This window comes from Mya arenaria, chromosome 11 (genome assembly GCF_026914265.1).
Source record: "Mya arenaria isolate MELC-2E11 chromosome 11, ASM2691426v1".
Classification (NCBI taxonomy): domain Eukaryota; kingdom Metazoa; phylum Mollusca; class Bivalvia; order Myida; family Myidae; genus Mya; species Mya arenaria.
This window is the reverse complement of record NC_069132.1, coordinates 33,496,769-33,513,477: the sequence shown is the minus strand read 5'-3', so window position 1 is coordinate 33,513,477 and position 16,709 is coordinate 33,496,769. Positions and strand designations below refer to the sequence as shown.

Genomic DNA, 16,709 nt, shown 5'->3' with positions numbered 1-16,709 from the left:
TATTTATTTTTTTGAATGTATTTATGATTCTATTCCATATTATGTATAACCTGTATGTAATGTCATACCATGTGTTTGTTTATTTATTATTCATATGTGGTTAGGAAGATGATGTACTTTGTACAAGTCTTAATAAAATATCTGTTCTGTTCTGTTCTGTTCTTAAATGTCCGCAGTATTAAGATAGATGCTATATTGAGATTTGTTCTACTTCTATAATGTCCGCAGTATTCCAATAATTGACTTGTTGAGAGTTGTTATATTTCTATGTCGTCCGCAGTATTAAGATAGATACTATATTGAGATTTGTTCTACTTCTATGTCCATATTCAGGTATTACTAATAACGTTAGTGAAAGTCTCAATGCTAAGTTAAAACGTTTAATCGACTATAAAGAAAAGGCAATAGACGAAATTGTGCTGTATTTGTATTATTTACATGGGAATGAACTTTCTGAATTAGCACGTGTTTTTTGTGGAGAAGGTGAATTGACGCTCAAATATGCGGCCCTCGATCCTGAAACAGTGTCACTACCTAAAAACGTACCCATCCAGATAAAAATGATAGAATATATAAAAGGGGAACTTTCCCACATTACGGAATTGAAACCGGATATAGTTGTTAATCCGGCGCCTGATTCAACCATTAAAAAAGAAAATAAAGACATTCTCAAAACTCCCGCTTTAAATACAATTGCAGAAAGTGAACAAAGCTTAACTAATAGTGAAGTTCGAAGAAGTTTATTTGCTTCAACGCCTAAGTCAATTTTAATGACTCCAAAACAACCCAGAACTGAAAGAAAAAGAAAGCTTTCGTGTATGTCTCCAGATTCCAATACTAAAAGTAAATACGCCAAATTATCAGAACTTTCCAACATTACAGAAGTAGACGAACTCATTGAACTAAGCAGTCACCGTGATGACAGTGCCTATGAAATTGATAATGTATGGATAAAAAATCTTGGACTTTCAAATGAAGAAAAAAATCTTTTAAATGACCGATCTGGGAAATTAAACTCACAACATATTGATGCAGCAAATAAACTTTTAAAAAATCAATTTGGAAATAAAATTGGCGGTTTACAATTACCGGAAAGGGTGCCGATATACGACGATGCCGATATATGACGATAACAAGAAGATATGGACCCCACACATTCCCCTGCAACCAACAGATGAAGAATTTTCCTGCCAAATTCACCATACACATAAAGAGCACTGGGTAACTTTAATGAACTATAAAAACAATACTTACCCCATAGACAGTTTAGGATGTGACAGACCAAATGATAGAATAATACCAGACGGTTTAAAAAAACTTTCGCAAATTTATGGTAAAAATAAAAAACAGTATTCAAATTATTGTGCCTGCTGTTTAAAGGTAAGCTAATTCTGTGGATTGTGGGCTATACGCAATCGCACATGCGACATCATTTTGTTTACATAAAAAACCTTGTCATGATTTCATATTCAACTCTGTTAAACTAAGGGAACACTTAATACAATGTTTTGAATCCGGAAAATGACGGAATTTTCAACTACTAAAAAGACAATCTGTGTGCGACGTAAAAACAGAACATATATTTAATATTGTCATCGAAAATTATTGTATATGCAATTTACCAGAATGTTTAGGGGATCAAGTACAAAGTGATAAGTGTACAAAGTGATAAGTGTTCACAGTGGTACCATAAGCACTGTGTAAATGCACCATGTGATATTTCCCATATCGGCGTCGAATTTATGTGCACACAGTGTATTTGAGTTCATTTATCTTCATATGATGGATGATTATGTTTGCATTTGTATCACACGTTATAATTTTTCAAGATGATTTTATGTCATATTAATATTGCTGTTAATCACTTGATTATATATTTGATATAAATAAATACAATAACACGATTTGCTTATTTTCTCCACAATAAAGCCGAGGTTTCGATACTTAAAACATAAATAATAAGCAAATAAAAGCTCTTTTTACATGCTAGACATTAATTATAATTAAATCATTAACATTTGTAAAATTTATCTATCGTGAATCGAGGAAAATGCAAATATTATATTTCCTTCTTTGTCTATATTGGCCGCAGTTTTCAAAACCCTTCTTTGTTTATGTAGTCCGCACTATTCAACGCTTTCTATATCGGCCGCTGTAAAGACCGCACTTAAGTGCGACCCTATGAAAGTTGTATCAATACTTCACACTGTGCATGTTAAAAAACAATTTGATAACAGTTAAGAATAGCATCTAGACCTCTATTTTCTTGTCTCAACATTATTCATCATTTCCAGAGGTTACTGACAATGTATGAAGAATTTGCAATAGATTGACATGTATAAAATAGTTACATTTTCTCATCATTGATATTTATGATTTTTTTTCTTTTAATCATATACACTAACAGTAAAATAAATGAATTTGAATACATTTCAAGTTCAGTGCGGTTGGTTCTTTATAATCCACACACACTGCACACTCCTCCTCTATTAAATTTTTATGCCAATCTTTCCACTCCTGCCTTTGACTTCTGACACCAGTAAAGTAAACTTATGAGTGTGCCTGGTTTGGAGCTCGAACCCATGTCTGACGGAACTCTGGCAGTCATACTCTTAACCAACTGAGCTAACTGTGCAGCTGGTTCTTACACAGAATTTCACGCACTACAATACGTATACAAGTACTAAAAATATCAGATCAATCCAAAACGTTGAGAATGTATTGCAAAACAAATGAAGAATTCATTCAAATTCATCTTAACAGAGATTAACGTAAAACACACTTTCTATTAGAAAATAAGTATCTTTTGCTTATTGCACCAGTCAATTGTAACCACCGCCCCCTAGATCCGGGGGTATACCGGGGATAGCTAGGGAAATGGGCTGTGTTTTTACCTTCCAGGTGGCCCAGCAGTGCCGGGTGAATGTGGTGGTTTTGTCTTCGCGCAAAAAATAGCGGGGGATGGGCCTTACCTAGGGTCCCTGGGGTGCGGGGGCATTTGGCAGGGATTTTACCAGCAGTTTGTTTCAAGATTTAGAATGCTACTTGAAGTAAGCATTCTAAATCAATGATAATTTGTCTGGGTGATGCACACAATTTAAAGTTGTAATTCTTTAAATTCAGTCAATGGCATTTTTTTTCAATCTGTTGCCAGTTAGCATTGAAATGTACTGGGAAATTAATTAGTAGTGTATAACCTACAGATTGTCAAAATGTCCGAATTTGTTATCCGAAATGGGTAATAATTCATCTTCAAACATGTACCACATTCTAGTAAAACCGTACCAATCCGCTTAAATAACTAGATGTTTATATAACTTAATTGCAAGGGTCATATTTTGAGCTTGACACATCGTACTTTTCAAACCATATAACTATATCTGTGTTACTTTCGCAAAAAAGTTAGACGCGATTCTAACAACGTAAAATTTCGTAAACAGGGGAGGTCACTTTCAACTATAATATGGTGGACAAGACATCTTCGGCTGACGTGTACAACCGATTTTAAAGATGCTGAAGCTGATTTATAAGATTTCTTATGCCGGTTTGGCTGTTTTACTTCTTCAATTGATATCTTCGTTTGCATATGCTGAGAAGATATCAAACTTACGATTATGCGCAGACAGATACTGTGAAAGTATGTCACTTATTTCATTTTTCTCTCTCATAAATTCATTGTTATTTTCTGTTTACCTGCTCAAAATTTATCAATTAAGTGTACTAAGTTTTGTAAATAGGTATTGTAGTTTCCTTATCCTGCCATTTAGTATTCTTTTTTAGCCTGAGACTGCATCCAAAACTCATTTTGAGCACAGAATCACACTCTGTGATTTTGGAATACTGTTTTAATTTGACTCATTTATCAAAAACAAAAATTACACTTTTAAATCTTTATAATAACGATTTTAAGTGATATCATTGTATTAAACAAAAAGCATGCATAAGCATAAATTCAGTTATAAATCATTGTGCTTCATGAATATGTCTATTTTACTCACATAGCTTCTTAAAGATAAAGTGATAAAACATGGCCCTCCACACCACTATTCAAGTGTTGTTTTAGTCAATATCGAGGGCTCAATGCAACACTATTGTAACTCATTTTTTTCAAATTTTACAGGAGGTTGAAAAAACTTCACATTTTTTTGTATTATACATATTTTGTAAGATTCTTAGTATATTTGTCTTTGAAAGTAGAATCAATTTAATAATCCAAATAGAAAGTTGAAGTATAATGTTGTGTTTTTATTATATTTGAATAAATATTAGTTACAATAGTGTTGCCTCTGAAAATGAGAAAATATCATTTAATTTTTCAACGCAACACAATTGTAACTGAAGTTGCAATAGTGTTGCATTTATCTTTTTTTACCAGTTTTCCAGTTATATTTACAATTTGCAGAGCAACACAATGATATTTTTTTTTAAGTTGTGCTTACATATTAATTTAAAACATAGCTGAAAACACATTTAATTCCTCATAGTTCTTTGTAGTTTTTAGCTTGACTATTCGAAGAATAAGGAGAGCTATACTACTCACCCAAGCGTCGGCATCGGCGTCACACCTTGGTTAAGGTTTTGCGTGCAAGCACACATAGGTTAATATCTCAGCAACTACTTGAGGTATTGCATTGAGACTTTATACAATGGTACTCAACCATCCAATGTACTTAAATAACCCAGCCCCGATATCACGCAAATACTTTTAAAAGTCAAATCTCAATCTCTATCTCAATTCATTTTACCACATAGAAGCATAGTATTATTCAAAATCTTGCATGTTTTCATACTTTTTGTCAACCTATTTTCTCATAGAATGTGTTATTGAAAGATTTTGTCAATATTTCAAAGAAATCTTATTCTAGAACAAAATATATACTTGAGTATTTGATAAAAGGCAATGAATTGAACTCAAGTACATTTTTTGGCAATAAAAAAGTTTTCAATTGGAATCGAGACCAAAGGTGTGATCAACATATTCAATGAAAGAATGCGTTTTAAAAAAAAATGTGAAAACATATTCTTGTTTCCAATAAATTTTGTATAATATGGTTAAATGTGTTGAGATTGAGTTTGAGATTTGACTTAAGTATTTTCGTGATATTGGGGCCAGGTTAGATACCTCTAGTTTGCATTTAATGCAAATAATTGCCCTTTATTATTCGACTTACAAAAATCTGGTTAAGGTTTTGCGTGCAAGCACACATTGGTTAAAATCTCAGCAATTACTTGAGGTATTGCATTGAGACTCGATACAATGGTACTCAACCATCCAACATACATTATTAACCAGGTATGATAACTCTAGTTTGCATTTAATGCAAATAATTGCCCTTTATTATTCAACTTAGAAATTCTGGTTAAGGTTTTGCGTGCAAGCACACATAGGTTAATATCTCAGCAACTACTTGAGGTATTGCATTGAGACTTTATACCATCCATCCTCCTAAATTAATCAAGTTAGATAACCTGCATTCAATGAAAGTTGTCAAAACGTTCAATCTGTGAGAGTGCAGCTTTTTAAAAATATTTTATAACATGATGTTGCCATCATAAAATGCCCTGTAAATCATAGAAATGTAATTTATTATATAAATAGAATATCCCATTCGTGGTCATTTAAACAAAATTTATTAAGTTATGTTTACTGAAGTGTCAAAAATTGATAGAAAGTTTTCACAGCTTACGGTATTTCAATCAATTTTAGAAAACTTTAATAAATAAATGAAAAATAAATTCCTTATTGAACGAACACTCATGCTATCCTCTATGTTTGGCAAACGGGGAATACACTGAAATCACAATTAGGCATTCAAATTAATAATCTGATGTTAAACTAATACATCATAATATTAGCATCGTTGGCAACTACAGTACTTTTTCTGTTAAATTTCATACACAATGAAGCATAGCGATGTTGATCTGACAATGAATAATTAGATATAAATAAATTAATCTATAGATTTATACTTCTATAATTGATCTCATAATTATCATATGTTCTAATTTTTAAAGAACACTGTACTAGTGGCATAGTACTGTTTTGGTTTAATAGTTAATTTGATTCACAGAGATTATAAGTATCTACCATAGCCGCTCGTGTAAGATTATAGGTTCATCCCGACCCTCGCGCAGGGTGTTTTGCGGGAACTCAGTAAACCTCGTCTTACAATCTCAGTCATGGAAGATACTTATAATCTCTGTGAATCAAGTTCACTTCCTTCTGAGGACCATGATATAGCTTATTTGATAAAAGAAGCTATTTGGCCTCTCTGAGGTATATGATAACGTCCTTATTTCATTGTATTTGACCTTTTCATTAACTTCAGTTATTGAAAAAAAATTCACATTGCTTGCAACCTGTTTAATGTCTAAAATGTCAGTCGTACTCATTTCTTTCACAAAATATGGCCTTTTATGTAAAGCAGTTCGGACAATTGCTGCCCACTGCCCACTTGTATACACACTGTCATGTTTTGATGCTCTCTCAACTTCAGCATGTATTGAATCTCCTTCATTTTGTGTATAATCTTTTTGCAAATAATTATGTGTGATTGTCCATAGTTTGTTGCTCCCCCTTTGCATGAGGCTACTGGTAGCCTTGCCATATGGCAGCTACTGAGTTTGCAACACACTGCCGGTCACATCCTTTATGGGAAGCTTGTCCCTGGTGTTTAAAATCTTGCAACATATTATCTGTTTCCTAGATACAAAAAAATGGATTAAATATTTTATAGGATGTTGTTATTATGGATAAAACCCTTTTTTCAGAAAAAGTAGCATTTTTTTCAGCAAATACTTCTATTATCCCACAGAACCTTAACAAATCGGATGGAATGCAAATATGGCATATTTCTAAGAACTTTTATGAAAAAAACATTAAATTGACTGGACTAAATGACTTGTATCAGGGTCTTATAACAGATTTGTTGACATTGTTTGTATTAACATTTTAGGACACTACTAAATGATATTTTTCCTAATTAGGTCAATTATAAAATTATTTAGACCATAGTATTAAAAAAGTGAGTGTTTTTTTTTTAATTTCCGTTGTATTGCATTGGGATGTTATATAACACCTGAACTACATGTACCAAAATGTCATGGTATTCACTTAAATAGATTATGGTTCTATGGTGTCAGGGCCACATAATTAAAGTTAAATCTGTAATAAAATTGAACTATTAATATAACAAAAAAATAATTAAAGAAAATGTTTAGAATGGTTACACATATTAATCTTCATATACAGTACAGCCAACTATTAAAAAAATAAAAGAAATCAGTTTATTTTTACCTTGTAATGAACATAACATAATAATATTTTTCTTGTTATTTAATTTATAATTTCATAAGATATTATTACAATAAGAAATTGTTTATATGAAAAGTAAAACACTTCTGTATAAAGCGCAAGCCTCTCAAACATTTCTATGCATTTATATTGCAATATTGACACAATCTTTAGTGGACACTTATGATGTGATATGATTAATGATTATCGTCCCAACCTGTGAGATTATTACGATTATTGCATAATTGCCCGATGAGAACGAGAACGTAAAGACTGACATCAATTTCACGTTAATAAGAATGGCCGCTGTATACTTGGTAGGCAAACATTTTGATTCAGTAATGAGTACTACCCGAAACTGTACCAGATGTTTACATCCGTTAAAGGTCATAAAGCACTGAGGCAAGGAAATGTTTTGTAGAAACGTTGTTTTTTTTACTTTACTCGCTGAGAATTTTTAATTATTCCAGCAGAATGGCTAGAGTCATTTAAGTCGAGATGCTTATGAAATTGCTCCTAGGCTTGACGACCCTGGCTGTGCCCACCTTATAATTGAAGTGAACAACCAAAACAGCCAATGTAAAACATGAAATATTTGAAGAATGAGAATATTGCAGGCTTATTCTGAAAACACATACGAAAAGGTTTGCTAATGTGATTTCCAGTCACTCGTTATTTTTCACAGCTAATGCCATTCAAAACCATTTTGTTATTTTACATTTTTAAAACGTTAAGACTTAAGTCACTATTGTACGAATGCTAATCATAATGCATATCCTTTATTGTTCCACAAAATCATGTTCTTTAAATCCATTTGAAATCATTGACAAATGACAAAACATATGTATTATACAGGATAATAATGGTTGACCATGGCTTTTGGTTGATAATTGCCCCAGTGAAAATAATTATTTCTTCCACTGGGGCAATTATCAACCAAAAGCCATGGTCAACCCTGTATAATTCTATAAATAAACTTCATACTGTTTATTGATTTCTTCCATACTTGGAGTTGTAAAGTTGTAATCTACATTGTACTTACTATATTTAGCTTCTTTTCCAAGAAACTGATGATGTAATCAAACATTATGACATCATAGTGATATAGTATAACAGAGTTACAATAGTGTTGCACTGTGACATTTTTTCAAAGTGTTTATAATTTTTATGCAACACTATTGTAACTGGAGTTACAATAGTGTTGCAATTTGGAATTTAACACATCAGAGATACAATTAGGTAGCAAATATTTTTAAAGATACACTTATTTTAGGAATACATCTAAAATATTTTATGAGTTAATGCATCTTAACAAAATACACTCAAAAATGCCAAAAAGCTAAATTCTGTAAAAATTGCAGTTACAATAGTGTTGCGTTGAGCCCTCGATATGATGCAATATTGGTTGATTTTTTTAATTTATTGATATTAATAAGTTAATATTTCAACTTGGGTTGTTGTTATGTTGTTTTCACTCTTCATTTAGTTATTGTGAATAAAGATTTTCTAAATTGAATATATAAGTTTGGAAACATTGTGTTTCATCACTTTACCTTAGGTGACATATTGGTAAGAAATAGTAATGTTAAATATGTAAAATATGATGCATAATTCTCATTTGTATTGATGTGATAAAATTTAGAACTTGTTTGAAAGACATTATTCATCAATATGAATAATAAAACATTCATGTCACTGGAATCACATTCTCAGTCTCACTCAGACACTAAAAGACTTGGAAATCTCACACATTTAAGATTTGATCTACATTTGAGGTTAAAGCAATGTTTATGTAACATTTGATGGTGGAAGAGGTTATATCTCTACGTATGTTTCTTTGCACAAAAAAAATGATAAGTGTTAGTTGAAAGATGAAACTCCTCAATCAACTCCGACTTCAACTTCCTATACATGTATATATCCGTCTCAAAGAGGCCTGAAATGGTTTCAGCTGACAGGTTAATCACATCCCGTATTATCTTTCTCCTATAACCACTGACCATTTGTTTGTCCGCAGTTCTTGAATTTTTGGAGTTAAATTCCAGGTCAAATGTCATTTTGGCATTCCTGCTTAAAACATAGTGAATGTCTTGGTTTCAATTTTGTTTTATCAATGTTTCTCTAACCATCTCCCTTTCAGCAATTATTTCAAAAGCAAGATCATTAGCAAGAAACAAACCAACAGATCCTGCTTTCCTTGCATTCGATAGAGGAGACATTATTAATGTGTACAGCAAGTCTGCAGGCACAAGGCAGGACCTCTGGGGAGGAGAGGTAACAACTATTGTGAAATTAATACTTTTATGTATTTCATCTTGACTTTTTCTTAAACACTTAACTACATGTAACATACTAAATTAATTTGAAGTGGATTTAAGAGAAATCATATTTAAAGAATTACATCATTTTGATTCTATTCATGCAAAAACATTAACTGTTGGCCAATTGGTGGCAGACTTGTGCATCCCATTAGTAATTTCTTGATATTTAATCAAATTGTCATGAAAAAAAGATTTGCTAAATAATAGATATTTGCAAGTTTAAAGATTTTTTGATTTTTTTCGCAAAAGTTTTTTTTAATATACTTTCAAAGTAAGGTTGTCTGATTGTAATTGTAAAGATAATTATAATAACGGCTTTAATTTAAGGGGATAGACATCTGACAAAGTCAATTTATAAATTGGTCAACATTTATTCGAGGTCATTGAACAACATTCTGCTAATCTGATGGTAATAAAATCATACATTATTGCTTATCATATGTTTTAGGTCAATGGAAAGAGAGGCTATTTTCCACGCTCCTTTGTGAGGGAATATAAAGTAGAAATTCCAAACCCTCAGCATACTGTAGAAACAGAGGTAAAGCTACATGTATTGTCATATAAATGTCATGTTTTACATCATGTTTAAATTGAAAAAAATATATGAAATGTTTTCACTTAAGGCCGAAACAAAAAACTGTTTCAGATTTCACTATCAAAATAGATAGGGTTGCTAAGTCGGGATTTGTTTTTTTTCTTTAATACAGTTGTGTCTGAATATAATATTTATAGTGAAACTGGTTTCATTTTGTTTGGGTACATTTACGCATCTTTCCTGTGCAAGAAACTATCGAAAACTTATCCCTATTAAAAGGAGAGAAAAATAATGGCCTTCTGCTCTAACGGCAATTGAAATGTTAGGGTCTATTGCAAAGAAAACGAAAGGTCAGGAAACCATGATAAACAAGCAATTAGTTTGATAAGCTTAATATGTTTTACACATAGATGTACATGTAAATTCAAAGCATTAGCACCATCATTTTATTATATTCTTAGCTCTTGTATTTCGATATGATGTGTTTGAAAGTAATGACAAAAAGATTCTTTTTTCATAAGCCTGTGTGACGTGTGTAATATTTTCTCTTACTGTATAATTGATATAAAATATATATAATTAGAAAAATCCATACAAATACAAAATTACCCCATTTCAGCCCCATGTTCCAATAGAGGACCGGATAATGGGCAGAACAGCCAGCCATGAATCTAAACCTACAAGGCAGCCCCCTCCAAACCAGGAACCATCTGCAGGGGACCAGCCTCCCAGTGGTAGGGAACCAGAAACTGTCCCTGTTGTCAAGCAGGCCATGGACGCTATTGAGACTGAGACCAGGGGGACAGAAGCTGCTAAAGAGACTGGTCAAGATGTACAGCAGGCACAAGCTGATCAGAGAAATACTAATACACAGGTACTAAATTTAATTTAAATCACAGTTAGTGACCCCTTTAGTTCACTGTATTCATAATCCCAAGTCTGTGTCCTTAAAGGCATTATCCAGGAAGTAGTTGACGCAATATTTTGTTCACTAACTGTAAATTTTAGTATACAAGGTTCAAATTTGGACAGCGTACTCGTAAAATGCGACTGATATTTAAAAATTGTGAATGACTTAAATTTAAGTTTGCAAGTGGGTTTTTAGTTCAACATGTTGCCTACTCTGCTGGTCTATGGAATAATTCATAACTGTCAGAGTGTATTTACTTCATAACACTGTCGTACAGGGTCATTCTTCAATAACTTATTTTAAAACAGAACAAAAACTGAAAAGACCCAGAGATTATGTTGAAAATATAGTTATTTCACTTGCAAGGGATGTTCGAGTGGTAAAAATTGGTTACGCAACTGAATTATTAAATGAAATTATCATGGTACCCTTGCATTCATTTGTTAATAGTCCAAATCAATGTTATTTAAGGAAAAAATAATTTTAAGTGGCATTGTCATTTTGATCATAAGGCACTCTCAAAAAATTGCAAGTTCCTTGGAAAGTTAAATTAGAACCCTGACTCCATGTCCATGTAATTCTACTGTGGTAAGGCTAAATGTGATACTAACCAAAAATGTACCAATAAACAGGACTTGAATGAGAACCTCTGCCTTGGAAAATTAAATTCAAACCCCTTAGTTAATGTCTATTGTAATTTCTACTGTGAAAATTGTGATATCAAACGAAAAAGTACCAACTAACAAAAATGGATTAAGAGCCATGCTCTTCCTCTTGTCCGAGGTTGTAAAAATAATTCATTGGATTATACATACAAATACTGTGTGCTTATATTAATTGACGAAATATAATCCCTTCATTGGTTAATTAAATGCTTTGGTTAATTAAATGCTTGAATGACATCCAGTGACATGTTAATTCCAGGACTAAGTTAAATGGTAGTGAAAAACGTAAAATTTCTGTCAATGAAACAGAGATGTGCTCACATTTTCTAACAAAAGTTTATTTTATTATAAACACTTAAGGATGTACGAGAAGAGGCACAAGGTGATGAAACAGAGAGAGATGAGACTGAAGTGGATGAGACAGAGATAAATGAGGAAACAGACATCTCAGAGGAGGAAAAGAGTAGTGAGAAACATCAGGTTTGTGCCCAAACACATTGTTCTTGGTCATTCTAACAGTTTCAAAGGGACATAGGACCGAATGTTCAGAACTTTGTTTAATTTAACAAAGTGAATTATGACATCCTTGTTAACTTTTATTTTTAAATTTAAACATGAAATATTTGATCATGTGCTCACATACATAAATATAAACAGGAGAGATTCTCATTATAAAACCCTGATAAAAAAAATTGTTTATGTGTTTGTACATTATTTTCACGCTATTGTTTCTCTCATTAAAATATAATTTAGTTTATATATATATATATATATATATATGGAACTATATAACATAGTTTATTTCCATAATATATTTTGCAATATTTATTCGTTTCTGGTATGACAACAGACGGCAAAATTATGTTTCTGAAAAGTAATAGTTGAGGTGTTAATTTACTACAGGAAACAGATGATAAGAAGAATGATGATATTGATCAAAATGTGCCTGCTGACAATACAGAGGTGGATGAAACTGAGATTGAAGATGAGACGGATATATCTGAAGGTATTGGTGTTTTGTGCAAGAAATGAAAGGGATTTTGATACTTATTTGATGCCAAGAGAAAGGAATTGACATGTTTAAAGGGATTTCGTTTACCTCTTATAACAGATTGATCATAAAGGCTGATAGTGTGTTAAATTAAAAACTGTGATAGTTATTAAAATGAGCTTTTGTATATTATGATGTTCACAAGGACAATACATACATGTGTAGCAAGTTCCATAACATTGGGTTGAAGAATTGTAAAGTAATACCCTTTGATCCAATGAGAAGACTGTTGACATCTGCTTGCTGTGGTCTTGATCACTTTTATTTTAGCTGAATATTTTGTATAGCTACATCTGAAAGCTCGAGAATAAACTTGAAATTTCCCTTTCAGATGAGACGGAGATGGATGAGGTTGAACAAGAACCAGAAGATCAAAAACCGCATGACATGAGGGAAGAACATAAGCCTGTTCCAACACCTAATGATAAAGTTCCAGATGAAGACAGTACAGAAGTAGATGATACAGACCTTGACAGTTCAACTACTAAAGAAAAGCTATCAGAAAATCCTGATGAAAAGTCAGAGGGAATGCCAGAAATAAAAGCAGATACAATAGTCAATGAAGATGACAGTACAGAAGTAGATGGTGCTGACCTTGAAAATGACAGAACTGAAGTGGAAGGAAATGCAGAAGAAACTCAAAAAAATATTGAATCAGCTGAAAAAAATGCAGAAGGTGTTGAAGCTGAAGATGGTATTGCAAAGGAAACAAATGGTGAGAAAACTACAGAAAAGCCACCAGCAGAGGATGGTGCTACGGTGCAGGAAAAAAAACATGATGGAGGTGATAAGGCTGAAGGAGATACAGTTGGTGTTAAATCAGATGAGACTGAAGTACCGGGCAAAGAAGAGGAAGGGGGATCTATACTGGGGAGCATGTTTGGTGGTAAGTATTTGTTTTTATTTCAAGTATTTTATCTTTGAGGCATTTAAAAAAGATTGTATGTCTTTGTGAACTTTTAATCTACATTATTTTTATGCTCTTTTCATATTTTTTCTTTAGGGTAAGCGTGAGTTTGTTGTACATGCCTTGTCATTTTTTTTTACCTTTTCTTTATATATTGTATTTTTGGACTTTAATCTTGCAGAAAATTCGGAAGGTAAGGTGCCCTGCACTGAAACGTTATACGGCAGTTATTGTTTAGCGAGATTACTTGTTGAATTTTGGTGCAATATCAATTTTTGTCACAATGGGATTACTGAATGGTGCAATACTTTTATGAGTACTGTAGCATATTTAATTTCTGTGATAACAGGTGAAATCAATATTTATCTTGCACAGAAATTCAGCTTTTGTTTTTGTTTCTTTTGTGCCAATGATAACTCATGCTTTACAGTGATTAAAATAGTACAGCACTGAAACAGAAAGACTTGTGAAAATATCCGCAGTGTAAATAGCAAAAAATCACAAAACAACAAAAATACATAAACAAAAATAAATAAAAGAAACAAATTGACATGATATATATTGGGATCGGGCAGTTCAGTAGAAATGTATGACATCATTATAATTTGTATTAACTATTTACTTTCTTGTTTTAAACACAGTATAATCTGAATTACCAAAATCAATGCTTTCATCATTATGTTCACCGCTGTGTTAGAGACTTGGTGTTAGGTGGAACCAATATATGATCGGCAACAAGCAGATATTGGTATTGTAGTCAATTTGACCCGTGGTTTTACACCTTACCCAGTCTAGGTATATGCAGAAAAGAAGCATATTAATTTTAATGATTTATTATGTTTAGCTCCTTTGACTTAAACGATAAAAACAAAAAAAAGCATATGATTTGTGTACAAATAAAAACATATTTGCGATACTGGGGATTTTGTGGCCATGTAGCTATAAATTGAAAACCCCATTTAAAAAGGCTAATATTATTAATTTATTTTTATCTGTACATAAAATGCATTCAAATTTATATACTATCAACCTTTAAAGTCCATGGTACATTTAGAGGTAGTTGACACTTCTTTTCTGAATAACATCTTTGCTTGTTGCAGCTCATATGTATGTTTGCATTTAGTGGCTACAGTACTGGATATACTCATTTGTATTCTGTTAATCATGAGTTTTTGAGATCTTGTTTTTAATGGTATTGAAACTGTATATCTTGATATATCTTGATATTATAGCTGGAAAGGTTGAAGATGTAACAAACAATGCCGAAACAATTCAAGATGAGGAAAATGATGTAAATGAGCCTAATGTGAACATGGTTGTTTCTCATGATTCTGATGTGGTAAAGAGTGAAACAAAAATTGAACAAAGTGACTCAAATGCAGGGAGTCAACACTCTGAACAATTAAATGAGGTAGGCAATGAGGATAAACAAAAGGAAAGGGCATCTTTTGAACAAAAAGACCGCACAATGCAGTCAGCCCCTGATAATGATGAACATGAATATCACATTGGTGATACAGATACCTTTGAGGCTAAAGAGCTTCTTGACAAACAACAGGTCATAGAAAACATACCACAGGTTGATGCAAGAGAAGTTAATCTTAGTGATGAAAAGGAAGATGAAGATACTAGAATGCACAGGGATCATACACGCGAAGGTAACATAGATATAAGTAGCATGTTGTACTCACATGTAGATTCAACCTTGAGTGTAACAGATCAGAATGCTGCAATGGGTAATATCAAAGGCATGGACAAGCATGTTGAGCCTGTTGAAGTAAACACTGAGTCAAGCACAGAAACCAAAAGCCTTAATTTACATGATATGATACGCCCAACACCTGTTTTAGATATTAACAGTGAATCCACTAATACCCATCCTTTGGATGAAACTAATATGGATTTGCTTGCTGCCATAGCCCCAAATACAGCAACTGATTTGTCAATTGTTGATGAAACTAATGCTGGTCCTGATTCTGTATACAAAAGTCAAGTTAGCTCTGAATTAAAGAAACAGTCAGTTAGTTCTGAAACATTCATACCTGGTACTACAGAGTTCTCGTCTATACAACCAACAAAACCTTTTCCAAACACAGATCAAACTTTATCATATACTACAATGAAAACTGTTATGGACACTGAACCATTAGTTGGCTTGACCAATAAAAATGTGGCAAGTAAGCTGGAGAACACTGATGATACAGATTTTAATGAATTTGAACTAGCTGCAAAAGCTCAACATTCTAGTAGTCATTTACATAATCATAATAACTTGCTCCATGATCTACTTGCTGCGAAAATGGAGGAGGAAGAGTTTGAAATGGCTGAAGGATGGGCTGCGTCTATGGAGAAAGGGGAGTCAAGAAGTTTGTATGACAACAATGAAGACTCAGAAATTGAAGATTCTCTTTATGATGAGATTATAGATGGAAGTATAGAAATTACTGAGATGCTTAAAGTAAAGTCAGATAAAAAAGACAATTTAAGGGAAGAAAATAAGACTATTAATCATTTAAGTTCCTTTGCTGGTGTTGGTAAATCCATTGACCTTAACAAAGCTGATGGACAGAGGGAAAATGATAAAAGTGATGATTTAACTGAAAAAACTGCCACTGGTCATGATTTTAATGAAATTACAACTAAAAACAAAAAAATTGAAAGACAAATAATTGAACAAGAAAACAGTCAATTGGAAGTCAAAAGTCAAGGTCTTAAAAATGATGATAGTAAAAGCACAGCTGACTCAACAAATCGTTCCAAAGAAAATGTCCAGAAATCTGAAGAGCATGTTGATAAACCTAACTCTGAAAAAGACCAGAAAACTACCAATGAAGATAAGGTGGCTGACCCACTTGATACTGCAGCTAGGGAAAGTGTTTTAGCTAGGGCCAGAGGTTTGTTGTTGCACTGTGTTGCTGGTTTTAGACTCATCTGTCACAGCTTGTGTGTGTTCTTCAAACTCACTCTCTTTGTTTTCAGCTACTTATGTACATGTACATACTAACACAATAGTGCCTACTAGATAT

At 32.6% G+C, this 16,709-nt stretch overlaps 1 protein-coding gene across 6 annotated transcripts in view; it reads left to right on the top strand.

The window, feature by feature from the left end:
- The first annotated feature begins 3,456 nt into the window (after positions 1 to 3,456).
- LOC128207943 (transport and Golgi organization protein 1 homolog) overlaps positions 3,457 to 16,709 on the top strand; it is a 33,352-nt gene continuing 20,099 nt past the window's right edge. For 4 of the 6 annotated variants that reach the window (XM_052911158.1, XM_052911157.1, XM_052911156.1 and 1 more), the window contains exons 1-8: positions 3,457 to 3,637; positions 9,435 to 9,568; positions 10,064 to 10,153; positions 10,770 to 11,024; positions 12,086 to 12,205; positions 12,629 to 12,731; positions 13,108 to 13,662; positions 14,916 to 16,577. In XM_052911158.1, the coding sequence (XP_052767118.1) occupies positions 3,511 to 3,637; positions 9,435 to 9,568; positions 10,064 to 10,153; positions 10,770 to 11,024; positions 12,086 to 12,205; positions 12,629 to 12,731; positions 13,108 to 13,662; positions 14,916 to 16,577 (3,046 nt within the window). In that variant the 5' untranslated portion in view covers positions 3,457 to 3,510. The remainder of the gene's footprint in view (positions 3,638 to 9,434; positions 9,569 to 10,063; positions 10,154 to 10,769; positions 11,025 to 12,085; positions 12,206 to 12,628; positions 12,732 to 13,107; positions 13,663 to 14,915; positions 16,578 to 16,709) is intronic. The other 2 variants (XM_052911159.1, XM_052911160.1) reach the window with 2 other exon arrangements.